This window comes from Bacillus rossius, chromosome 18 (assembly GCF_032445375.1).
Source record: "Bacillus rossius redtenbacheri isolate Brsri chromosome 18, Brsri_v3, whole genome shotgun sequence".
Classification (NCBI taxonomy): Eukaryota; Metazoa; Arthropoda; class Insecta; order Phasmatodea; family Bacillidae; genus Bacillus; species Bacillus rossius.
In genome coordinates, this window is record NC_086345.1 from 19,793,783 (window position 1) to 19,819,817 (window position 26,035).

The 26,035-nt window shown below is 37.7% G+C and overlaps 1 protein-coding gene across 3 annotated transcripts in view; it reads right to left on the reverse strand.

The window, feature by feature from the left end:
* Nucleotides 1–5,253: 5,253 nt before the first annotated feature.
* Nucleotides 5,254–26,035, reverse strand: part of LOC134541155 (catalase) — a 67,342-nt gene continuing 46,560 nt past the window's right edge. For all 3 annotated transcript variants that reach the window (XM_063384372.1, XM_063384370.1, XM_063384371.1), the window contains 9 exons: nucleotides 25,621–25,795; nucleotides 23,921–24,062; nucleotides 20,619–20,769; nucleotides 17,781–17,960; nucleotides 14,862–15,053; nucleotides 13,419–13,571; nucleotides 11,603–11,838; nucleotides 8,812–8,944; nucleotides 5,254–5,914 (listed from right to left, as the gene is read on the reverse strand). In XM_063384372.1, coding sequence (XP_063240442.1) covers nucleotides 5,822–5,914; nucleotides 8,812–8,944; nucleotides 11,603–11,838; nucleotides 13,419–13,571; nucleotides 14,862–15,053; nucleotides 17,781–17,960; nucleotides 20,619–20,769; nucleotides 23,921–24,062; nucleotides 25,621–25,795 — 1,455 coding nt within the window. In that variant the 3' untranslated portion in view covers nucleotides 5,254–5,821. The remainder of the gene's footprint in view (nucleotides 5,915–8,811; nucleotides 8,945–11,602; nucleotides 11,839–13,418; nucleotides 13,572–14,861; nucleotides 15,054–17,780; nucleotides 17,961–20,618; nucleotides 20,770–23,920; nucleotides 24,063–25,620; nucleotides 25,796–26,035) is intronic.

The following is a 26,035-nucleotide window of genomic DNA, read 5'->3' on the forward strand; positions in this document are numbered from 1 at the left end:
CCTGTCAGATTTTTTATTACCATGTTTGTATTATATTTCAACGTTAAACTAGAAAACAATTTTTTTTATGTTGGACTTAGGGTGATAATTTAAGGCATTTTTTAGGGGAAATAGCACAAAATCTACTAAGTTCAGTAGTTTTGTTCCAATTGTTCACATATTTTTGTTCAATTTGAAGTTTTAACTGACATTAGTGCTGATTTAATTTTGTTAACTATCTTTTGTTGCCACGTTCCAATGTGCTAGTATGAATTATATTATGTAAAATACAGTTGATTCACAATTTCATGTTAAAGACATTCACATTAAGATGAAATAAATATATTCAAATATAAATATACTGTTGGTATATTTTAATCCTATTGAAGAGTTCCTTCATTTGATTCAAATTTTCCTTAAATTGCACAAAAATTCAATCAAAAATCCTTAAATTCACCTAAAAATATTGCCCTAAGTCCAACACCAAAATTTTTCATTCCTAGTTTTATACAATAGAATTCTCTTAACCAGGTTATAAATAAGACAAAACAAGTTTCCTGTTCAAAAAATTTATTTCTATATTTATCATACTACACAGTTATTTATTACACAGAGTTTGTTACAAGACTTAAAAAAAAAAATTCTGTGAACATGTTCATCAAAGAAGTACAATAGAACCATGATGTTACATTCTCATTTCATACATTTTCACGTGTCATTCGCCGATTAATTTTGGTCCTGCCGAAAGTATTATATTTACAAAGGTTTACTTTCCTATAACATACACTTATAAAATCATTAATTTCCCATTTCATACGTTTTTACGAAGCGGAAAAGTCCTAAAATTATTGATTTTTTTTTTGTTATATTCCTCCTGATAAACTACGTTTCAATGCTTTTATTTTGAAAAAAAAAAAAGTTCATTGTTTATCGCACCTTAGATATGGATAGTATCAGGAAGACTGTGCACTTCGCTAGTAACATCTATGTCCAGCACCAAGCGAGAATAGTGGCGAAAACTAGCAATGATTATGAAATTGGTGCACGCGCTTAAACAAGGCACGGATCTCGTATTTTGTGCATTCATTAATCTTTGAACTGAATATACCCGTTTGTTATTGTTTTCTTACGATCAGATTGTTTTGTATTTTACATTTCTCAAATTAACATTTTATTGAAAATTGTTTTGTTGCATAAAGTTGTTTGTAATAGTATACAAACAAGCAAAAATTTCTGATTTTCTTTTTACAATAGCCTAATTATTTTTATTTCTAATTTAGGCTTGGTGAATTCCAAAGGAGGATGAACTTAAGTGTGTGTAGTTCACTAGATACACATCTGCAAACCTCAACAACTGAATTTAACCACGTGACCATTTTCACAATATCACACATCTCTAATATTTACACCAAAATGTTAAAATGGTACAAAACTAAAATTTTAAACTTTCAGAAACATGGCTTTCATTCAGAATTACCAATGTTTAATCTAATCAGCACATGCACACACCATCAAAACTAGCAAATACTAGCCCTGTGCGAATATTAGAATTTTCGAATATCAAAACGAATAGTTTATTATTTGTATTCGATTCAATTTCAAATACTAACACTTCGAAAAAACGTATATTCAGTCATTTACGAAAAAGGCTGAACGGGATCACTGAAACCGGGAAACATATCGGGATCACGGATGTTTCTCTCGTGGCGGGGGCAAAAGTTCCGCGGGATTTTCGTAATGTTTTAGAGTTATGTATGTGGAGTTTCCACTACATCTGGTCACGTAAAGCCCATTAAACACAGTAATTCGGAGCGATAACTAACGTATTTTATGTAGAAGAATGTTGTCAGGTCGTTTAAAATAGATTTGAACTGTCAGCATACTGATAAAGATACATACGTGTCTGTAAAATCCAAACAACTGGGGTGTTATATGTGACAGTTTTCAGATTAGAGGATGAAACATGGTTTGTCGGCACTGTAATTTCGTTCCGAAAGAGACGGCGAAGAGAAAGAAAATTTTACAGACCATGTGGAAAACATCTGGCCTCATACTCACAGCAAAGACTCCAAAAGCCTAACATGCTACGTCAATGTTTTTCAATAGGATAATACACAGTAAACGACCGGATGCAGGCGGAACCCCCCCCCCCCCCAACCCAATTCATACCCATCCCACCCTTCCCAAAATCCTCGCTTAGTGACAGCTCAGGCAATTATTCTGTCCCGCGCATCAAAAAAAAATCTCTTGCCAAGAACTTACTTAAAAGCTTGCGATCACGTTACATGGTGTACCAAGATTGTGAAGTAAATGTGTTTTCTATGATGGTAGATCCACGGTTCAAAGATTCACTAATTGAGGATTAAAAAAAATATGGGTTGAAAATTTGTGCAGGGAGGTATATAAGCTGTGTAAGCTGAACACAGTAGCTGAAACTATAACTGAGACAAGTGAGGCTACAAGTGAAATGCCTATTAAGAAGTCATCTCTGTGGGCCTACGTGAAACCTTCAACAGCAGCTCAGCCTTTCAGTTTCTGGTCAGAGAAGGGGCGCACTTGTTTCCGAAACATAGCTGTGGTAGCAAGAAAGTACTTGCCTATATACCTGCCACACAAGTGTGCAGTTAGAGACTTTTCTCAACAGCTGGCAACATTGTGACGTGTAGAAGAGAGAGTCTACTACCCGAAAATGTAGAGCAGCTTGTGTTTCTCCACAAAAATTTAAATTAGCTAATATGTAGTGATGTGACAAGACTCTTTAATACGAACTAATTATAAAATTGGAGAACCTTAAAATTTTAGGTACTGTCAGTTTTTTGATCCTAAATACATTGTATCAGTAAATATGTATATGTTAAATTGTAATGTGATGTGATATAACATGTGTTATGGGATTTCAATTCTCATTCCAATTATTCGAACTCAGTATTCATTTTCGAGAATAATTTGGTATTTGAATTCTATTCAAACTAAAAAACTGATATTCGCACAGGCTTAGCAACACATGTAAGCATGTGTGTCATATTTCCACAGTTCCTTCAGGTGTAGAAAGCTGGCTGCCAAGAGTCAAAAAAGCTTAAGTGCTCATGAAAAAAAGTCGGAAAAATTTTTTCTTTTAATCTGGTACATAGTATTTTTTTTTTTTTTAAATGTTGGATGGCTAAAAACATTTCTCGGAGATGATTTCCAATATTTAAGTGGAGTCACCAACTGTTTCATATTTAACATGAGACTATAAACTGAAGAGAGGTCACAAAAAACATAATCCAAGTTAGCAAAAAAGGATTTTAACACAAAGAATCCTCAGTCCTGGGTGTCCAAAGGATATACAAAATAGTGTACTCCATGAAATATTTTTTTTTCATTTTTCTCCCCTCTTTCACATTATCCCCCTCCTCCACGAAAACAGTGGCTCAGCCCCCTTTCCCTCTTCCACAATTTTTATTCAATTCTCTGTTGTGATTGGCTGTTGGCCAAACCCCCCCTTGACCAATGACTCCTCCCCTTTTTTCCCTCTCCTCTCTCTCATGACCAATGGCTCCACCTCCCTCGACTAAAGCCCCCAGCCTCTCTTCTCTGGATGACAACACAGATAGAGCTGAAGTCTGCAGCGACAATTCCTTCAGTTTCCTTACTTCTCCGTGACTTCGCGAGACCTGTGAGCTGCGGTCCACGACTCCCTCGTCGCCGTGTGTCACCGAAAACTCCGCGCCGCAGGCACGGCACGGCACGGCAACAACACCGGCGCTGGGCTTCAGCAGCTCATCTCGGGAGGGGTCGCGCGCGGTCTACCATCCCTGTCAACATATCCATCAAAGTATGTACCACGAAGTTTAGTCGTAACAGGAAGAAACTTATTTAAAAAGGCACAACTCTATAGGTATAGGAGACACGTCAATGAATTATTACTTTTTCTGGAGAGCAATTTTTTTCCCATTTGCAATTTATTTCTTTGCTTGCCTTGAAGCTAGTCCGTGGAATGTTCAATTCCCGAGCAATATCTTGGGTTTTTAATTTTGATACGTCTCCTGAAATTTGAATTCCGTCTCCTGTCTTCTATTTGATGAAATTTACCACGTGGGTTTCCATATCAGAAAAAACTGCTCCTTTTTATGCAGCAAAACAAGAAGGGATGGAGAGAGGAAATAACAAACAATGTGGTACAGGAGACAGGGGTGTAGCCAGGGGGGGGGAGGTTTTAGGGGTTCAAACCCCCTCCCTTAGCACCAAATCTTTAATTAATTTCTTATTCGTCACTCAAAAACAAATTTCACATTAAAATTAATAAAAATTTTAACATTACAATATTTAAATTTAAGTACCGAAAACAGCTAAAATAGCACTATTTTACACCTTAAAATCCAAATTTTCCCGGGGGAGCTTTAATACAAGGGGGGCCATGCTTCTTAACACCCCCCATACATAAATCCTGGCTATGCCACTGACAGGAGAGAGAGAAAGGGTGGGAAATCACACAGCACGGGATCCACCGAGCGAGGCAGGGCTGGCATCTGGGACGCGTCGACACGGCGCTCCGACTGCACGGACACCGCGCGGCTCTAGTTCCAGCCGTTCACGGCGAGCTGGCAGGCGTTGCCCGAGATGTTTCGCACGGTACGAGCCCCGAGGCGAATTCCGCAGTCCCGCAAACGTCGTCTGGAACGTCACGGGCGACTGCAACACACCGTACTACGCTCATGTGAGCAACAAGGCCACAATTGGGTGTGTGGCCATTCCCTCACAGCTACAGGTACGATCTTATTTCACAATATCATTTTTAATAACACTGCTTATTTAAGGAGTTGGCAAAATATTAAAATCTAAAACACCACAAAAAAATTTCCTTTTTTTGTTTTAATTCACCAAAACAGCTTCATTTTTAATGCAATACAATCCGAATGTTAAACATAAAACATTATTCAGACCTGCCAAACCTAGAATATATAGCAAATGAGGTTTTTTTTCCATTTACTAAATTTCTAAGAAAAACTCATAGCATTAAAAAATTTCTGTGAATACAAAGACTAATAAAGTAACATAAGCATAGTTAAATTATGTACTGATTCAGGAAACATCATATATGAAACTTTTACAGTTGAATGATAAACCATAATAGTTAAATATTTTTATTTGTTATACCTTATATAATTTTTGACCCTCAATTTTAATTCAACAGATCAATTTGAGGAACTCTTTGGGATTCGAAACTGATAGTCAGATTCGTAAAAATTGAAAATTTACCCATTAAATAAAGCTAAATTAAAAAAAACCACATCCACATCAAACTTTATTGGTGTTTAAAACACAATACATATATTTTTCAGAAATAATATAAAATATTGTGACATCTGTTTAGCAATAACAGAACACAACCAAAGAATCGAAATGCAAGTGATCCTACCATGCATAGCACCCACAGAACAGTTAACATCTAACACTAGTTTTTAACGGCTTTCAACTGCGTCATTTAACATACAAATATATCAAAATTTAAAAAATAAAGAAAAATATATTTTATCTTTAACATTCACTATATAATTTTATTTTTTTCTTATTTCAGAGAAATAAATTTCACACATCTAAAATTGCATCTCTTACGTCCTACATTTTATAAAATGTATGTTAGTAAATCAAACTCAGTATTTCTCTCTTGTTAAGAAAATCTACCTCCATTACAAATGATATGTCCACAACCCAAAACGAATAAAATTGTCCAGTGAGAAGGCACACGGGAATATAAACTTCGACGGTGGCATTGACGTTGTGTTGAACGTCGGGCAAACTCTTTTGTTCCGTGCGTCCCGAGCTTCCGGTGATGCAGTTCTGGCCGTGCGCGGCGCGCCTAGAGCCTGGCCTTGGCTTGCTGGCGCAAACCTTCGCGCAGCCTGGCCCCGAAGTTGGCGTCCACTTGCGAGAACATGTTCACGGTGCGTTCCTGCAACATCACCGCGCTGGGCTCGGAAAAAATATTCTGGGTCACCGCACACACACGAGACGCATTTCCCCTGTTCAACCAAACATTTTCAATGTGTACACATAATTTGGTAGAAGTAATTACATGATTGGAACGGAAATGTGCAGTCTGCAACGGACGGCGTGAACCAAAATTCACAACCACAAGGGGAATCTTTTCCAGTACAGTAAACTCCTTATTATACGCGCATGCTACGAAAAAATACAGCACATACGTAAATCTATATTTCATTGCAAGTGAGCAAATTTCAACTCTACTGACGAGTGTGTTGTGCGCAGTATGCAGTGAAACGCCCACAGGCCTTCTCAGAACTCGCGCTGTATAGGCTGGCATGCGTTGCTATTTTTGTCTCTGTCTCCAGTCGTATGGTTGAGTACTTTTATATTTACATTACTGATATGTATTGTATGTTAATAATTCAGTAAAATACTAAAATTTAAGCATCATTTAAAAAATTTTTTACTGTTAATTGTAAATTTTACTGTACATATAAATTTTTAGATTTTTAAGTTGAAATTAATGTTTCCTTTTGTTTCCCATTTTTGGCTCTTTTGCGGATTATCCGCGATTTAGACTATCCGCGGTGGTCCTGCCACTTAATGTCGCGGATAATCGGGAGTATACTGTATTAAGATTAACCGTTAAGTGAATTGTAACAAGACAGGCAGCATTTTAATAAAAATTACTGTTCGAAAATTAGGTCCAAAGCCGGGGTCTGCTCATCAAATGATTCAATAGTCATCGTTAACTGCTCCGGCAATGTGCTCTAGCAGCAGGTGTGGAAACTACTTGTGATTCGCATCCTTAAATGTCGAAAACACAAACTGCATATATTCTATGTTAAATTTTGTTATTAACTTATTATAAGTGTATTTGCAACATGAGAACAGTCGTTACCGAGGTTAGATGTTACACATCTCTGGCAAGTACTCACTTGCTCACATTTTTCCTACTTGTTTTTAAAAAAAAAAAATGAGCATTACTGTTTAAAAATATCTGTGGTATCTAGTTGCATCGCTGATTAATATCTCCTCTAAAAAAAATCATTCTGGAAAAGAACTGACGGTAACGATATGAGCGAACTAAATATGCCAGCAGCGCAGTGTTGTGACATTGCAGCCAATGTAAAAAGCCGGAATCTGAACATAGAGGCTCGATTGGTTCCGAATTACAGAATATGCAGACACATAGAATGCCAGAACATAAGACCTTTCACTGCAGTTATCTTCGATCTTTGGTTAGATGTTATGGGTACGTTGTGGACTGCTCCAATTATTATGTTCTGCTCAAACCATAATGTAATTCGTGAAAGTTATAACTCCATACCTGGGAGTAGAGCTGTTACCGATTCACAAAATTTGGCCAACATGGCAAATGCAAATATGCCGATATTGTTGCAGATTCACAGATTCCGAACCAATGCAAGAGAAAACACATTTTGGTTAAAAAAATTGTATAAATTTACTAAATTACACAAAATAACACATTCCAAAAAAAGCATGCAAGGCAGATATTTTATTTTATAAATGGAACATAACATCTCCTTTCTTAACTCTTATTTTTAGCTTGTTTTCATTTGTTTGTTGTCAACCAGTTAGTTGCTTATTGAAAAACATGAATTTACTAATGGAGACTAAAAAATTAAAATAAGATTATTACTTTCTGAACATGCCTCGTACAAAGTAGCTAGTTAAAAATAGTTTTAAATAATACTGTGTTGAACATTTATCTTTCTTTAGTATTATCGTTAAAACTATACCTGACTACCAAAAATACGGCAATAGTGATGGTCAATGCTGGACATGCCGTATTAGAGATATCTCGCTAGGCCTGTGCGAAACATCGACAACACGAATCAATCGAAGCTCTTTTTAATATTCAATCTGACTGCCAGAAAATTTGCTATTAATTTTATTTAGAATCTTTGGTAGTGATGTGAAGCGTCCGATGTGAAGCTTCACATTTGTTGCAAAGCTTTGAAACATTGGAAGCATAAAATTTGCTCATAAAAAATATTTTTTTCTTTTTTTATTTGTTTGAATAAAGTAGATGATTTCTAAAAACTAAACGGTGGCACTCTTTTCATGGTTATTTCGCAATTTTCATTGAATGAAGTTACACACAAGGCCCAAGTGGTTAATCACTTAATCAGTACAAACACTACAAACGTGTAAAATTATTATTATTTTTCTTCTTCAATCCTGCATTTAATACAAAAAAAATAGTTTAATACAACTTTGCCAACAACAATACTGGCAGAAGTAGCTTGGCTTCTGGGTTAAAGCAGCGTCCTTGGCGAATAATTCACCGACGTTTCGGTCGACGTTGCAGTCGCCATCATCAGGGAGAAGTTACCTACTTACCTACCTACTGAGTAGGTAACTGCTCCCTGATGATGGCGACTGCAATGTTGACCGAAACTTCAGGTGAATTATTCGCCAAGGACACGGCTATACAACCCAGAAGCCAAGCTACAACTTCAGACAATGGCCGTGAAAGCCTGCGAACATTTATTAACGATACCGGCGATTCCGTTTCGACTTTGCGAATACTTACTACTGGCTCGCTGTAGGAAAGGTTTTGATGGAGATTAAAAAACTGACGAAAACCAGCTTCTACTGTTCAGCTTAGGTTCCCCCCCCCTTCCTTCTTTGCGACAGAGAGGGGAGTGACGGAAATTCTCTGTCGCCAGGAAGGGTGAGGGGGGAGGGAACCTAAACTGCGCCGTGGAAGCCAGTTTTCGTCAGTTTTTTTGATCTCCATCAAAACCTTTCCTACAGCGAGCTAGTAGTAAACCGTTCGCTCCGATATTCGCTCTGCGCCTAAGAGAAACTAGTGTCCGGCAGCTGGGGCCACACCTGGATGAAGTCGACGGCGTCCTTGAGGTGCCCCACGATGTTGGAGACCAGTCGCTCCCGCTCCTGCTCGCTCAGCGTCTTCTTCCAGAAGATGGTGGCCTGGCTGAAGTTGTCCTCGTCCCCGCTGTTGTACCTGCGAAAAAAAAAGGGTTCGACGCCGGTCAAAAAGTGCGAGTTTTAGACGCGCAGCCAGATTGTATTAGTCGTCAATGTTCTAGCACGCACATCAACATTCGAACCAACGCCACGATGATGCGTAACTGTCCCAATATCGCAGCACTGTCCCAAGGTCCAACGGGTGGTGCAAGAAGGCACCAAGTCGTACAATTAAAAAAGTACACAGCAACCCCTCAATAGTCAATAAATAAGAAAACTAAAAAAAAAAGTGACCAGTGTGACTACAAGTCACGAAAATAATCACTAATAATAAACGAAACTGAAGAAAAGGTCAAGGAAGTGAGTAAAACGGTATAACGGTGCTGTAAGTAAAGTTACTTTAACTTCCAGCAGTCTTTTACTAACCTACATTCGTTTTTTTTTTTAACACTTAACTTTAGTTTGCCGTCACACATTACATACAAATAGCTGAAAACAGTATACTTGAAATCCTTTTGGTAGTTATCTCTGAAAGTATTTTAGCATTGTTACACAAAAATCTGCACATTTTCGTGAATGGTTTAGATTTATTTCATATTACGTCGGATTTTTAATCATCTGTGTAAATAAAAAAAATGTAAAAGTTTGTTCGTTCAAAATCTTAGTTTTCCGAAAGTTCTTCAAAGACTGCTTTGAATTTTGACACAACGTTGCACTTGAATACACACATGTTTTTATATACCTATATCACATCTCTGACAGGTAAAAACATTGATTTTTGATATTTTCATTGTCAGAGAGTGATACTAACAGATATAGAGAGGTAGACGTATATGTGTGTATACACAGTGAAATCTCATAACATACTTGAAAAATCCCACCATTTAGGTACTTAATATTTAATAATGAAAGTGCCTTATACTGAACTGTTACTAAACGTAAAATATTTTGTTGGGACGTAAAAATTATATACTTTGAAGAGTGAAATCCTTTATAGTGAGGTAACTTTGCAATGAGATTTCACTGTAGAGATGAAGAGAAATGCAGAGATTTACGTAAAGCTAGATAGAGAGAGTTTTAAATGGCAAGAGATGGAGGGATACGTATATGAAAAAACACTGTTGGATGTGGTCCAAAATACAGCCTATCAAGTGTTCATTCCAGGTGTGTGATAAATGAATGAGTACAAGGCAAAAGCACAGCCGGGAATCAAAAGTGTACCTACTTCAAACAATAACAAGAATAAAATTGATTGAGGCATTGCATGGGCATGGGCATGAACATGGGCATGGGCATGGGCATGGACATGGACATGGGCTGGTTCCTAAGTGAATCTCATCAACTGATTGAGGCATTGCATGGGCATGGGCATGGGCTAGTTCCTAGTGAATCTCATCAGCTGATTGAGGCATTGCATGGGCATGGGCTAGTTCCTAGTGAATCTCGTCAACTGATTGAGGCATTGCATGGGCATGGGCATGGGCTAGTTCCTAGTGAATCTCGTCAACTGATTGAGGCATTGCATGGCAATGGGCATGGGCATGGGCTAGTTCCTAGTGAATCTCGTCAACTGATTGAGGCATTGCATGGGCATGGGCATGGGCATGGGCTAGTTCCTAGTGAATCTCATCAGCTGATTGAGGCATTGCATGGGCATGGGCATGGGCTAGTTCCTAGTGAATCTCGTCAACTGATTGAGGCATTGCATGGGCATGGGCATGGGCATGGGCTAGTTCCTAGTGAATCTCGTCAACTGATTGAGGCATTGCATGGCAATGGGCATGGGCATGGGCTAGTTCCTAGTGAATCTCGTCAACTGATTGAGGCATTGCATGGGCATGGGCATGGGCATGGGCTAGTTCCTAGTGAATTTCATCAACTGATTGAGGCATTGCATGGGCATGGGCATGGGCTAGTTCCTAGTGAATCTCATCGACTGATTGAGGCATTGCATGGGCATGGGCATGGGCATGGGCTAGTTCCTAGTGAATTTCATCAACTGATTGAGGCATTGCATGGGCATGGGCATGGGCTAGTTCCTAGTGAATCTCGTCAACTGATTGAGGCATTGCATGGCAATGGGCATGGGCATGGGCTAGTTCCTAGTGAATCTCGTCAACTGATTGAGGCATTGCATGGCAATGGGCATGGGCTAGTTCCTAGTGAATCTCGTCAACTGATTGAGGCATTGCATGGCAATGGGCATGGGCATGGGCTAGTTCCTAGTGAATCTCGTCAACTGATTGAGGCATGGGCATGGGCATGGGCTAGTTCCTAGTGAATCTCGTCGACTGATTGAGGCATTGCATGGGCTAGTTCCTAGTGAATCTCGTCGACTGATTGAGGCATTGCATGGGCATGGGCATGGGCATGGGCATGGGCAAGTTCCTAGTGAATCTCGTCGACTGATTGAGACATTGCATGGGCATGGGCTAGTTCCTAGTGAATCTCGTCGACTGATTGAGGCATTGCATGGGCATGGGCTAGTTCCTAGTGAATCTCGTCAACTGATTGAGGCATTGCATGGGCATGGGCATGGGCTAGTTCCTAGTGAATCTCGTCAACTGATTGAGGCATTGCTTGGCATGGGCATGGGCATGGGCTAGTTCCTAGTGAATCTCGTCAACTGATTGAGGCATGGGCATGGGCATGGGAATGGGCTAGTTCCTAGCGAATCTCGTCGGGGGTCGCCCACCTGGCCACGTCCCCGGAGACGGAGAACTTGGAGATGGCGGCGCTGGGGTCTTCCTTGGGCCCGCCGAAGCTGTTGGGGAAGTAGTTGGGGGCGCCCTCCTGGTTCTTGGTGAGGTTCATGGGCCCGTCCCGCTGGTAGTTGGCCACCCTGCTGCGGTACGGGCAGTTGACGGGGATGTGGCGGTAGTTGGCTCCCAGGCGGTGCAGGTGGGCGTCCGTGTACGAGAACAGGCGGCCCTGCAGGGGAGATGAGGGGGCTCAACGTCTCGTCCCGTCTCCGCGGAGACGACTCGCGCACCACCACGCCGATCAGTACAACACCAGCTTCTATTCTCTCCAGAATTAACCATATATCGTTTCATAAATTCGCAGCTAAATCTGCCATCTTACACGCACACAAATCAGTACTTACTTGCATGCACGCAAAAAAAACTGAAAACAAACGTGACAAAGTTCACGCCAAATACTAGATTCGATAATATAATTTACAATTTTACTGCTACACAGGAAAGTTAAAAAAAAAAAAAAAAAAAAATTCACACTTTTGTATACAACTTAATATTTAAAAAAACTTGTTTTATAAGCTCCAGGATTTTTATTAACCTGAGTTATTTTTAAAAAAAGATTTGACTTATTGCATGAGCTTCATGGGCTGACAATATTCATTGTACAATAATTCAGAATGTTTTTTTTTTTTTTTACTTTTCCGCTTAGCTTTCAATCTTGTTGTCAAATAAAAGTTTACAGGTTCATCCTCTACTAATTGGGGAAAGAGCCATTATGTCGCGCTGCAAGCGAGAAAACAACGCAGTATTCACGCGTGCGCTTATCTAAAACTTGTTTCGAGTGACTCTTTAATTTTTACTTTGAACCAACACTACAACGTTTACAGTTGACACTTATTTTTTTATGACTGGGATATTCTTTTGTGGACAAAATGACAAAATTTTGACATTATAACATCTTATAAATCGATGAACGCCGGCTGCACGCACGAAAAATTTGTCCCGTTCCGCCCGAGCCGAGCGTGCGAGAACCGGCCAACCGCAGTGCGAGAAAATCTTCTATAACATCAAACAGGTTAAGGCGGGCTTTTCAACCGATTGTCCGTGATTATATTCAAACAAATTATTCAAATTTAAATTTGCAAAAAACTGTAAATAATATTTGAAAATGGTTTTAGGGGTTCAAACACCCCCGCCCCTCCCCAAATCTTTAATTAATTTCTTATTCATCACTGAAAACAAATTTCATATTAAAATTTAAAAAAAAAAATTTAAAAAACCATTACAATATTTAAATTTTAAGAACCGAAAACTGCTAAAATAGCACACTATTTTACACCTTAAAATCCAAAATTTTCCCGGTAGTACCACCCCCGGACCCCGACCCCACGCTTTAGAACAGATGGGGGGGGGGGGGGGGGGGAGCATGCTACTTAACACTCCCCCCCCATACACAAATCCTGGCTACGCCACTTGTTTACAGGTACAACCCGTTTTTCTTCTAGTCTCCTAACAAGACCTGCAGGCAAAGCTCTGTCTCCCTCATCAGTTGTGCCAACGCTGTGCTCTTGTGAAGTCCAGCTTGTCTCCAGGCGTCGTCGTCACAGGCGTCGTCTCAACAAGTTTTACCTGGTCCATACTAAAACACCAACGCAAGTGCCGGGAAACTAAAGATTCTACACTGCCGATTGCATTCGAGGGGGGGACCATCAAGTTTTGGATTCATGTAGCTACGTGATTGTTTCAAAGTAATATAATAAGAGAGCAAGAGGAGACACACACGGGACGGGCGAGAGGGGCAGGCACAATCACCTGGAGCATCTTGTCCGGGCTGGGCTCGATGCCCGGGACGAGGTGGGCGGGGCTGAAGGCTATCTGCTCCACCTCCGCGAAGTAGTTGCTGGGGTTGCGATTCAGCACCATCTTCCCCACCGGGATCAGCGGGAACTCGCTGTGCGGCCACACCTGCAAGCAACGACACGCGCTTCCGTCACAACTTATTCGCGCCGAGTCCGCAATGAAACTTCCCTCGCTCCTCCCTGGCCAAAAAATTTTCGATATTTATCCGACCTAATGTTTATGAAGTGTGAAACAACTTTTACGTACATGTCGCTAATAAAAGAGATGCAAGGTCAAACAACATAAATTACAAATAAATGAATTTACCATGAAAAAAATATATATATATTTGTAATTTGAATTGAGTTGTCCAATTTCTGATCATATTCACGTTTTTTCAGTTGCATTTTTTGGTGCTGAATGGTGTATTAACTGACATTTCAGTGTCACGTGGTGCACCGGCATGCTTTACTACGGTGTAATTTCTGTTTTATCGCAACTCACCATATGCTTGTCCCTAATTTTTGGGTGTCTTTTTTTGTCCAAATTTGTTTTTAAAACAGAAGTTTTCTATGTTATTGTTTTCATTTCATTTTGATAATTACTGTTTTTTGCAATACTTTCTCCGTGAAAAATAGTGTATTTGTATGCTGCATTTTTAAGATAAAACAATTTGTAATAAATTCGTCAAACACATTCAGAACGGTAAAAACTAATTGGAAAGCATTAGTGGTTAGCACAAGATTCAAAAAGTGATGCATAATAAAAACAAATTAAATTAATTTTTTTACTATCTATGCACTTTGTGGTATGATTTTTGTCTATAAATAATGACATTCCTTGAATTTTAAACATAAGTTTTTTTTTGTGTGTTTTGAATTAAGTTTCGGTTACATTCTGCTTGATTCCATGATATTAATTGCATTTCCGTGCTACAAGGTGTATTTTAACTAACGTTTCTGTGTGTTGTGTGGTTTATTGAGATGTTTTCCTGCATTATTTCAGTTTTAATCGCAATTGACCGTGTAATCTTTTCCCCGGTTAGAGTTTGTGAAGAGATGCACGAAAAATCCAAAATTAACTGCAGAGTGAGAGAGAACAGTAGGGAAGGGGGAGGTTAGAGTTACCGGTGACAATTACGGTTATGATTCTGTACCCCGGAGTTAGGTATATACCATTACGTAACAAAATTATTACTCCACAGGATATCAACATTTCATTTGTTTCAAATTTTATTAATTTTAATTTTTTCGCCAGTAGTAGAATTGCTTTATGAAATTTTAACATATTATTCATAATCTTCTTTATTAGAAAAAAAATATGATAGTTTAAGTTTTTCATTAACAAAAATTTGTATGTTGTAACCTTTCTATTTAAAAATTGCATTCCGGACTTACTGGGGGGTTTATGGCTTACCTTGGTGAGGTCGAACGGGTTCCAGCGGTACTTCTCGGCCTGGTCGAAGGTCATCACCTGGACGTAGAAGGTCCACGAGGGGAACTTGCCGTCCGCGATGGCGTTGTACAGGTCGCGGATGCTGTAGTCGGGATCCGCGGCCGCCACGTCGTACGCCTTCTCCGCGAACAGGTTCTTGATGCCCTGGTCCGTCTGCAAGGGGGGAGAGGAAGGCACTCCGCTTCACCGCAATCAAGACGCCGATCCCAAACTGTTTCGACCGCGATTTAACCCCGATGCAGAGACGTACCGGTTCATCGCAAAATCTATTTTGTTCCAGTTCCAGTACTTATTTATCCATTTAAGTTTGTAACGTGGCCACCGACAGTTGGGGGACTTTAGACGTGGGCACGACACAAAGATACAGAGACCAGAGAAATCTCTGCAATCAGGTGAGTACCACTCTCAGGCACACAACATGTGCAGAGCGGCACCACCTAAAGGGACTACAACAGAACCGACACAAGACAAATACATAAGCACATAATGCACGGCGATTTATTCCGATGCTGATTTATTCAAATACTGATTCATCTCAATACAATCAAAAAATAATTTAAATATAAAACAATTTCTCTTATCTTAATTTAAATTTAATATGTTTTAAGATTAATGATGCTACCATATTTAATTTTTTTACAAACAGGTTCTTGATTACATTTATTGTTGTTATATAATTATGAAACTTGTTCTTGTTTATCCGTTAGTTGCCTGCTGTGTTGTCTTGTGTATGTGTTATTAAAGTATGTATTGTCCTCAATGTTATTCATTTTGTTTCATGTGTTTGTTTTGTCTATGTAATTTTTTATGTTTATTGTGCCTACCACCCATGGCCTTATGCCGTCGGTAGGCATGTAACAAATTAATAAATAAATACCAATTAATATTTATTCAAAATCATAATTTTTTGCATCAACCCAGTAAATACAAGCAAAAAAGGAGTTAAAATTTTAATTTTTTTCCAATACAAGTATCCAACACATACGAAGTAGTAACTCATCGAAATTCAACGCTAATTGCACACAATTACAGATTCAAAAACGTTATCTACCCTATTTTAAGTAAGATTAACCAGTTAATTTGTTGGTTAAGCCAATAGTTACAGCTATTCATTTGCAAAACAAAATCTTGTCAACACGTCGCTATTACGAAGTGTCAAAACAGGGTGAGTAATAGTCATTTACTCACTTGCAGAGTAATAGTCATTTACTCACTTGCAAAGTGTTTGAGTGATGTTGACAATTAGAATATTTCAATTATTCTCTTTTTTTTTAATTTTGCTCTCTGATAATTAACAATATTTTTACAACCAATAACAATCAGCAGTAACAAGCTAACAGTACTCGCTGGATGAATGGGAATGCCGAGCTGACTAATCGCTCGCTGAGCGAGCGAAACTTCCAGAGAAGCTAGTAAGCTCACCTGTAATAAATGCTTGTGTTTTATCTCACACATCACCTCTCTCTAAATCTCTCTCTAAATATCTATATCTAAATCACAGGCCCTCAGGACGGGTAAAAGACAGCTCACCTCACAAAAAATATATATATATTATAAAATGTATATATATATATATATAATAAAATGTATATATATAATAAAATGTATATATATATATATATAATAAAATGTATATATATATATATATATAATAAAATGTATATATATATAATAAAATGTATATATATATAATAAAATGTATATATATATAATAAAATGTATATATATAATAAAATGTATATATATAATAAAATATTTGTATATATAATAAAATGTTTGTATATATAATAAAATGTTTGTATATATAATAAAATGTTTGTATATATAATAAAATGTTTGTATATATAATAAAATGTTTGTATATATATAATAAAATGTTTGTATATATATAATAAAATGTTTGTATATATAATAAAATGTTTGTATATATAATAAAATGTTTGTATATATAATAAAATGTTTGTATATATAATAAAATGTTTGTATATATAATAAAATGTTTGTATATATAATAAAATGTTTGTATATATAATAAAATGTATATATATATAATAAAATGTTTGTATATATAATAAAATGTATATATATATAATAAAATGTTTGTATATATATAATAAAATGTTTGTATATATATAATAAAATGTTTGTATATATATAATAAAATGTTTGTATATATATAATAAAATGTTTGTATATATATAATAAAATGTTTGTATATATATAATAAAATGTTTGTATATATATAATAAAATGTTTGTATATATATAATAAAATGTTTGTATATATATAATAAAATGTTTGTATATATATAATAAAATGTTTGTATATATAATAAAATGTTTGTATATATATAATAAAATGTTTGTATATATATAATAAAATGTTTGTATATATAATAAAATGTTTGTATATATAATAAAATGTTTGTATATATAATAAAATGTTTGTATATATAATAAAATGTTTGTATATATAATATATTTAATAATGTGAATATAATAAAATATATATAAATCTCTCTACATATATCTCTAGAGAGAGAGAGAGCGGCTGTTGAAGAGGTGAAGTGAGCTGCCTTTCACCCGTCCTGAGGGCCTGGGAGTGCCCTGCGCACGAGGGGAGGAAGGGGGGATGCAGCTGCCGGTAGGGGGATCTCCGACAGCTTCGGTGGTCGTCGGGCCGGTTGCCCGTGGCAACGAGGGACGCGGACTCCCGTCGCCCTGGCAACTGGCACGCTCTCTCTCTCCCAGCCGACGTGCCCCACGCACATGTTTAGGAAGGGAGGGGCTGACGGCTTCACCGATTAGAGACACATGTGCCGCATTCTCGCACTCATCAACGATACCAGGACACGAACAGACGGCGGCAAGGCAGCGTTACCTTGTAGTGGAACTTGCAGTAGACGGGCTCGTTCTTCTCGTTGACCAGCTTGAACGTGTGGGAGCCGTAGCCGTTCATGTGGCGGTACCCGTCCGGGATGCCCCGGTCCGAGAACAGGAACATCACCTGGTGCGTGGACTCGGGTCGCAGCGAGATGAAGTCCCAGAACATGTCCGGGTCCTGCGGGGAGAAACACAGTCCCCCGCGCGTGAAACGAGCGATACTTCTGCCGCGCATCGACTCCATTAACACACGTCAGGTAGATTTAGAAGGAATAATACCTATTTCAGCCGTTAACATGGTGCGACGCCCGGAAAATTTTTTATGTAGTTTTTCGTTTTATGGTCCGTAGACCCCAAATCCATCATCACTAGAGTCCCGGAAATTTCGCGGATTCCTCTGGCCTCAGGATAGAATTCAAATTTATAGGTGTGCTCGACCCATGTTTACTTTCCCATTGGTTGGTTTCTTAGCGAGAACATTTTTATCCTTGTTATTTGGCACTACCTGATTCGCTTACTTCTCTCCTAGCTGGACATCGTTGGCTCACGGTCGTAGAGGGGCGTGTCCAGACAACTGCGGTCCAATTATAAACACAGTGCGACAGTGTGGAGGTTTGCATTCTAGCTTGCGACTAAATATATCCACGAAATTTCCGTGGCTCTAATCATCACCTTAAAAAGTTTATATATTTTATATATAGAATCACAATTTTGTGGGCACGATAATTGCTGTAATTTTTCACAAATCATTTCCTAACTTATACATAAAATCTAATAGTGGAAAATCTCGGTTGAACATGTTAGTGGGCATTTTCCGAATAAAGGGGTAGAAATGGGGAAGAGTTTTATTTTGAAAAACTGAAAAATTGTTGTAACTCCCTTAATGTGAAAAATATCACATACGTTTGAAAGTATTATAAAACGAAGAAATAATACCATAAACTTTTGTCTGAATAGGTTTTTGATATGACCAACCACAACTGCAAAGGGTTGAAAAAAACAAGGGTTGAAGGACAAAAAAAAAATCATAACTCCCTTCGTACGGACAACATCAAATTTGAACGAATTGTGTGTTAATCTCATAATTTTTATCTAAAACTTTTGGTTGAAACAATTTTTGATAATACAAACCATTACTGCAAGAAGTGAAAACAACAAGGGTAGAAAGAAATATCTCATTACATTTTTTGTAGATATACTATCAAATCCATTATAATTTAATGTAAAACACCTAAACTTTATCTAAATCCTTTAACTGAAACAATTTTTGATGAAACAAACTATTAGCGTAAAAACAGGGGTTGAAAATCAAAGAATTAAAACTTTCTTAGTACCAAATTAATCAGAATTTATTAATAACCATCTTAATATTACCTTAAATAGCTTAAACCTTTGTCCAACAAAAAAAATTTTTCATACGACAACACATTATTGCAAGGGATGAAAAATAGTGTTTGGAGGTCAAAAATAATTTCATAACTACATTAGCAGGCATAATATGAAATTCGTTAAACATTCAATGCTGGATGCATTAAGTTGAAAATATTTTTAATGTGTGTATGGAAAATGATAAAATGATATTTTTTTTTTAAATATTGGTGAACATATAGACATATAGGATGTTATGTAAGCTACAATAAGTTCTTAAAATTTTCCAAGAGTTTATAGAAGTTTACAAAATATTTTGTGAAGAAATAGGTGCTTCAAAATCTACCTGCGCCTGTAAGCTGTGCCGAAAGGGATTTTTTTTTTTTTTTTGTGGTGGAACATTGAATAATATAAATGTTGGATAAATGAAAACTCTACTGTACCTCAAAGACATGTACATAAATAAAACTAGATGAAACATGATGATCAAATGTAGAATTCTTTAGAATAATGCTGAGTAAGATAAATATACGCAAATTGTGTTTTAAATTACGTTACTAGATGAGCAGCTACGTAGAATATCCAATCATTTGATTTGCAGACAGAAATTTTTAAAAATATATATAATGAAAAGGAATTGATGAAAGTGAAAAAGACTTGAAAAAAAACCCAGGCTTTGGAATATTATTTTTAACAAGTAATTTTATTGAAATACTGTACATATTATTAAAATTCATAAAACAGTTAATACTATAAAGTTTCCCTTGGGCTTTGTAAAAACTTAGTTTGCCTCATCCACCACAGATGGCAGCACCGTGTTTGTTTACAAAATTACTCCCACCAAATGCCACACACTGAGAGCTACGATTTTACACATAAAAAAGTGACATACTGAAAGCGGGACTCACAATGATCCGTCTCATTAGTCCGTCAGCCATCCGTCAGTCAACAAGACCAGCTATTCACAATAATCCGCACGTCCGTCAAATACTTTTTTTTTTTTCACTTTAATGCTGCCAACAGGACAAAAATCTTAAATACTAGTGAAAAATTTATCTTGTATAGATACATTATATTGAAGATCATGAAATTTAAGCATATAATAAACAAATGAATTCAATTTTTTTTTGATCCGATATTTACTGAAATATTTTCAGTTGTTCAAAATATGTTCAAACGTATGATAACATTAAATGGAGGCAACTAAACAAATAAATACACTTAAAAACCTTGTAAGACAGTAGAGGTCGCGGACAATAGGTATTTTGGAGGTTATTTTGTCCATCCGTAAGTTGAAAGCTTGGTAAGGTTTTGACGGACGGACGGACGGACGGACGGACGGACGGACGGACAGATGGAATTTTCCGGGCCATCTGCAGGTCGCATGATCGACAGACGGTCAGGTGACAGATGGACGAGAAGGACAACTGCTAGTCGCAGAGTTGAAGGGCGACAGCTGACGGCGCACCTTGAGGTGCGTGGCGGGGTTCCTCTTCTGCGTGTGGATGAACACGGGGAACAGCAGCGGGTCCCGGATGAAGAAGATGGGCGTGTTGTTCCCCACCAGGTCCCAGGTGCCGTCCTCCGTGTAGAACTTCACGGCGAAACCTCTCGGGTCCCTGCGGACGTTCCAGACAGCACCGTCACCCAGTCACCGTCACGTGCTGACCACGGCAGACCGCGAGCCACTTGCTTGGACTTGCAAATATTGTGTGTAATTTAGTGTACAGAGTTTGAAACATTCGAATTTTGAACTTCCCGCGCTGCTGCTTGCCAGCAGCGCCAAGGTTTTCAAGTTGGCCGCCTGCAACGAAGCAACAGTTGTTGTTGTTGCTGAACCATCATGGCGGTAAGTTGTGCTACCGTGCACGCTTGCTGCCAATCGAGTTGTTTGCGAGCGCATCAGCATTAATTGTATCGTTTTTATCTGGATTTTACAGTCTTGTATGTCTCTAGACAAAACACCGCTCTTTGGAAACATAATCGGAGCTCAAGCACCGAGCCTTCGAGAGAAGCAGAGTGCCCGGGGGGAGAATTAATTCATGTACTTGGCGTGATAAATAAAACTACTTTAATTTTGCATGCAAATAATAATTAATAGAAATAAGATAGTAAAATGACTTGAGTGATATTAAATTATACGGTTATAAAGCATAAATCAAATAAAATTAAAAAAATGTACACAACTACTCAGTATTCAATATTAATATAAACACAAATATAAAATTAATTATTTATTTAATAACAATAATGTAAAAATTTATATTCTTTAATGCAAATACATTATACGTAAGGGAACATTACCTCACTTACATAACGCACCTGAAAATACACTTGGGAAAGTAATTTGACACAATGTATATCACTAATATTAACAATAAATATTTTTTTTTTTTAGATTGTATAGACCAGTATTCAATATAATTCACTAAAGTATAAGATTTAAAAGCATATTATCTGTATGTGGCCTTTTTTCATCCTTCATTTTTGTTTTATGCTGCGCGAGCATAGTAAAAATTAATTCTCATAATTTATTTTTATAATGCACTTACAAAAGTAAAACTTTTTAAAAAAATTCTCTAAACATATAAATGTTAGGCAATATTTTCATTTGTTTCATATTGTCATTTTTTTTTTTACATTATGTGCATTGCTTATTGATACACCCTCGAATTAAGGGGAACGGAAGGGAAGTGGAATTGTTCAACATTTAGCATGTGTTCATACATTCCTATATTGTACTGGAACTAACTAAAACCATGCCTTTGTAAGAAAAATTGATCTTGCTTGAAAAAAAAAAAAAATCGGAAACACAGATAAATTTTCACCAAATTGTAATAAGAGAGATAGGCATCTAAAAACCAGGAGATTACTAGGTTGGTATAAATGTTGACACGTACAGTAAAACTTTATCCGGCCCTCATTGATTTGGATCCCCGGATAATGCGGAACAGATTTGTATACATTTTATTGAAGTTCACATAAAAATTACAGTGGTATTCTACAGCTATGCACACAATAATGTAGCTGACCGGGCTTTATTCAAATGCCATAAGTGTTTTAAACAGAAGAAATTTGACAAATTCTTTGTTGAGAAATGATGAAAATGTTACTTTTCATATTTTTAATGACTTGTAACAATAGATCATGTACACTATGTAATTCTGTTACAAAATATAGTTTTTTTTTATCTTAGTAAACAGTACGTCTGATATTTAAGGATTTTCGACAGTCTAGATTGACTTCGGAACCAGTTAGTCAAAATAAATGAGTTGTAGCAGTACTTCAATAAAATTTATATATGAAAAGCACAATTACTTTTTTATTAAAAAAACATACACTAGTATCATAAATTTTAAAACTGTAACTGTTAAGAGACAATCTGGCACATCATATTGGATTTTTTTGTCATTACTTTTATTTGAGGGTGTTTCCTGTAAATTTACCACAATTTCATTGGTTTTTGGGTCACGAATATCCACACCAGGTATTTTCTAGACATCATTTCCGAGCTGTAGCCACGCACAAGCTAATAACTATAAGCAAATGCCTGGCTTGTTGCCGCTATTAGATAATATTTAGTAAACATCTACTGACAAATACCCAAGACTGAACACAAACTGCAAAAGAGAGCCATTGTGACAAATTAACAGGGGAAAAAAAAATCAAATAATATAAATGACCAAAAAAAAATTTAATAAGCCAATGTGGCGCAAAATACTAAGCCTTAAACATCGCGAAAGTGTTTTTAAACACACCTCTATCAAATTACCACAGGAAAATTAGGAAAAAGAAAATTAATTCTCTTTTATCTCCTTTAGAAAAAAAACTTACTTTCCCTACAAGCAAAGGTGCGACCTTCTTTCTAAGGTGTACATGTATTACCTTCTTTCTAAGGTGTACGTGTGTATTCACGTACTTGAGAATTACAGCAAATTACAATTGCCACCGTGCCTGGTCTCACGACTGCCGAGGGCGCGGGAATAATTGAAGGTGAGTTTCCATAGACACAGGAAATGAGTTGCACATACATCCATAGATGAATAATTCATCGGGGAACTTTCGCAACAGTGGAACTGCTGGCAATGAAACCTAGCCTAACAAACTAGAACCTTCACTGGTCACCAACTTCCAATCGAATTACATCACATTAACTGCCCAGCGATTGACTGACTACATTGAATTTAATTTTTACCAGCTTTTTTCTCTTTGGATTTCTGTAATTTCCTAGCAATGCAATAAAATTTATAGTTATTACCATAATATTTATAAGTACAATTTCTTATAAGATAAACAGTTAATTTGTCTCAGAAATTACATTTGCTTTTACAATAACTTCATATATTCAACCCCAAGAAACACAGTCATTTCCCATTAACATTGCAGAAAGTTGAAAAAAAATGTTTTTACTTCTCTTGGAGTTTATTTACACATACTTCCCGCATTTTATATATATATATATATATATAAATAAATAAAACAAAAATAATCAGTTTAAGGGCAGTAATAAAAAACACTTAAAAGGGTAAAAAAAAAATACTACTTTGGTGATAAGTAATAAAGCAAAAAAAAATATTTAATAGAAAAAAATTTTACAAACTAGAAATACTTTCTCAAAAACGTATTTTCATTAGTATTATTTTGTAAATATTATATTTAGGTAGTGTCATTATTATTTTAACTAAGCTGAAATAATAACTTCTTTTTTTTTAACTTTGTTGTTGAACATTTTTCTTTGCAATTCTTGCATGCCTTAAGTCTGTACTTCACCTGACAGTATCGGCTGAGCCGCTTTCCCCACCGACGGTCGAAAAGCGAACAGCAAGGGGAGTTCGCTTGCCGATCTCGGAGAAAATTTTAGCCTTGCAGTACTTGGTGATATCATGAGTCACCTCGAAATAACCAAATGCACCTGAAACAACAGAGCGTGATTAGTGAACAGTACAAAACTATGGTTCGAAAAAAATCTGTTAAGAACTAGACAAATAACAGTCACAATTTCTTGAAAAAAACCTTCCTCTGTATATTTGATTTAGACCTTGGTTGGTTTGGTTTCGGCAGGATTTTACGCTAGGAAAACTCCCTACACTCTGCCGTACTATAAACATACACATACACACATATGTATATGTGTATGTATATTCAATTTTGATCTACTTATAGAAACTTCTGTCATGACAGGGCATAAAATATATCCTCCCAAGCTTTTATGCCACTGGAATAAATGGCTTAATATTTCCTACAATGGTACTGACACGCTAATCTTTTTGACAGAAAAATAGGTATGAAAAAGTTGTGTGTTAGTTTACATAAATTTTAAAAATGCAATATGCCTTGTCTATCATGAACTACATACTTATTTTGTATAAATTGTTATGACAACTTCCATTTTTTTAATAATATTAATCAACTTGCAATGCCTTTTTTTTTGTTTTTCTAATCTTTGTTGATGTCACATTACTATATACATTATATTGTGATGGTGGTATTATTTCCTGATATTTGTGATTGTAATACCTGTTCTGGTATTTTAAGTGTAGATTATTTTGTGTTTGTCTTGATGGTATGGTGTGCCAGCTAGTGTCAGTTGGCAATCTGCAGGTAGTGTTTTCTAGTTCTCTCCTTGAACTTAGTGCCTAAATGGGATCGGTATTTGCATACTCGGAGCAGCGTACACCAACAAGCTCAGCACTGCCATGACCAATGAGCGCGTGCTGTTGTGTAAGCTGTCTCACGTGGGGCGGAGGAACCACACATAACTTAGAAAGCATAAAACTTAGAACATTCATAACTAAGAAACACGCAACTAGGAACTGTTATAACTCAGAAACCTGAAAAAATTCCACATATCTTAGAAGTGTCATAAGTTAGAACGATCTTAACTTAGAAATGCGCAACGCCGAACCACACAACTTAAAAACACACAACTTAAAACAGACATTAATTAGAAGATTCTATCTTGTGTTTATGATTCGCGTGTTCATAATTCGATTGTTTCCGAGCAGCGTGCTTCCGAGCAGTGTCCCATGGCAGGAGTGGAGTGGAGTGGGAGTGGGAGTGGGAGTGGGAGTGGGAGTGGGAGTGGGAGTGGGAGTGGGAGTGGGAGTGGGAGTGGGAGTGGGAGTGGGAGTGGGAGTGGGAGTGGGAGTGGGAGTGGGAGTGGGAGTGGGAGTGGGAGTGGAGGGGAGGGGAGTGGAGTGGAGTGGAGTGGAGTGGAGTGGAGTGGAGTGGAGTGGAGTGGAGAGGAGTGGAGGGGAGTGGAGTGGAGAGGAGAGGAGAGGAGGGGAGGGGAGGGGAGGGGAGTGGAGTGGAGTGGATTGGAGTGGAGGGGAGGGGAGGGGAGTGGAGTGGAGGGGAGTGGAGTGGAGGGGAGTGGAGTGGAGGGGAGTGGAGTGGAGTGGAGTGGAGTGGAGGGGAGGGGAGGGGAGGGGAGTGGAGGGGAGTGGAGGGGAGACGAGAGGGGGTATCACCTGCTCCCTTGGCGTGCACGACCCGCTCGGGGATGCGCTCGCGGTCGAAGTGCTGCAGCTCGTCCAGGAACACCTGGTCCTGCAGCAGCACCGGGCCCTTCGCCCCCGCCGTCAGCGTGGCGGCCCTGTTGTCCACCGGCGCGCCGTGCGACGTCTTGATCACGTCTCCTTCATCCTGCACCACACCACACACGTACATGCATGGTTAGAGCGCATAGGCTTCGGCCCTGAGACGCACTTAAGTCTTCCCTACCCAGACCTCTCCCGGACACTCTTAGCTTTAAGTAAGGGAAAAAATTTAACATATGTGCTCTTACAACAATTACATTACAAACAAAAATAACTGATGTAAATTTCAAAACTAAACAAAAAAAAAAAACTACCAACATATAGCTGTGGTCATTCACAGGCTTAG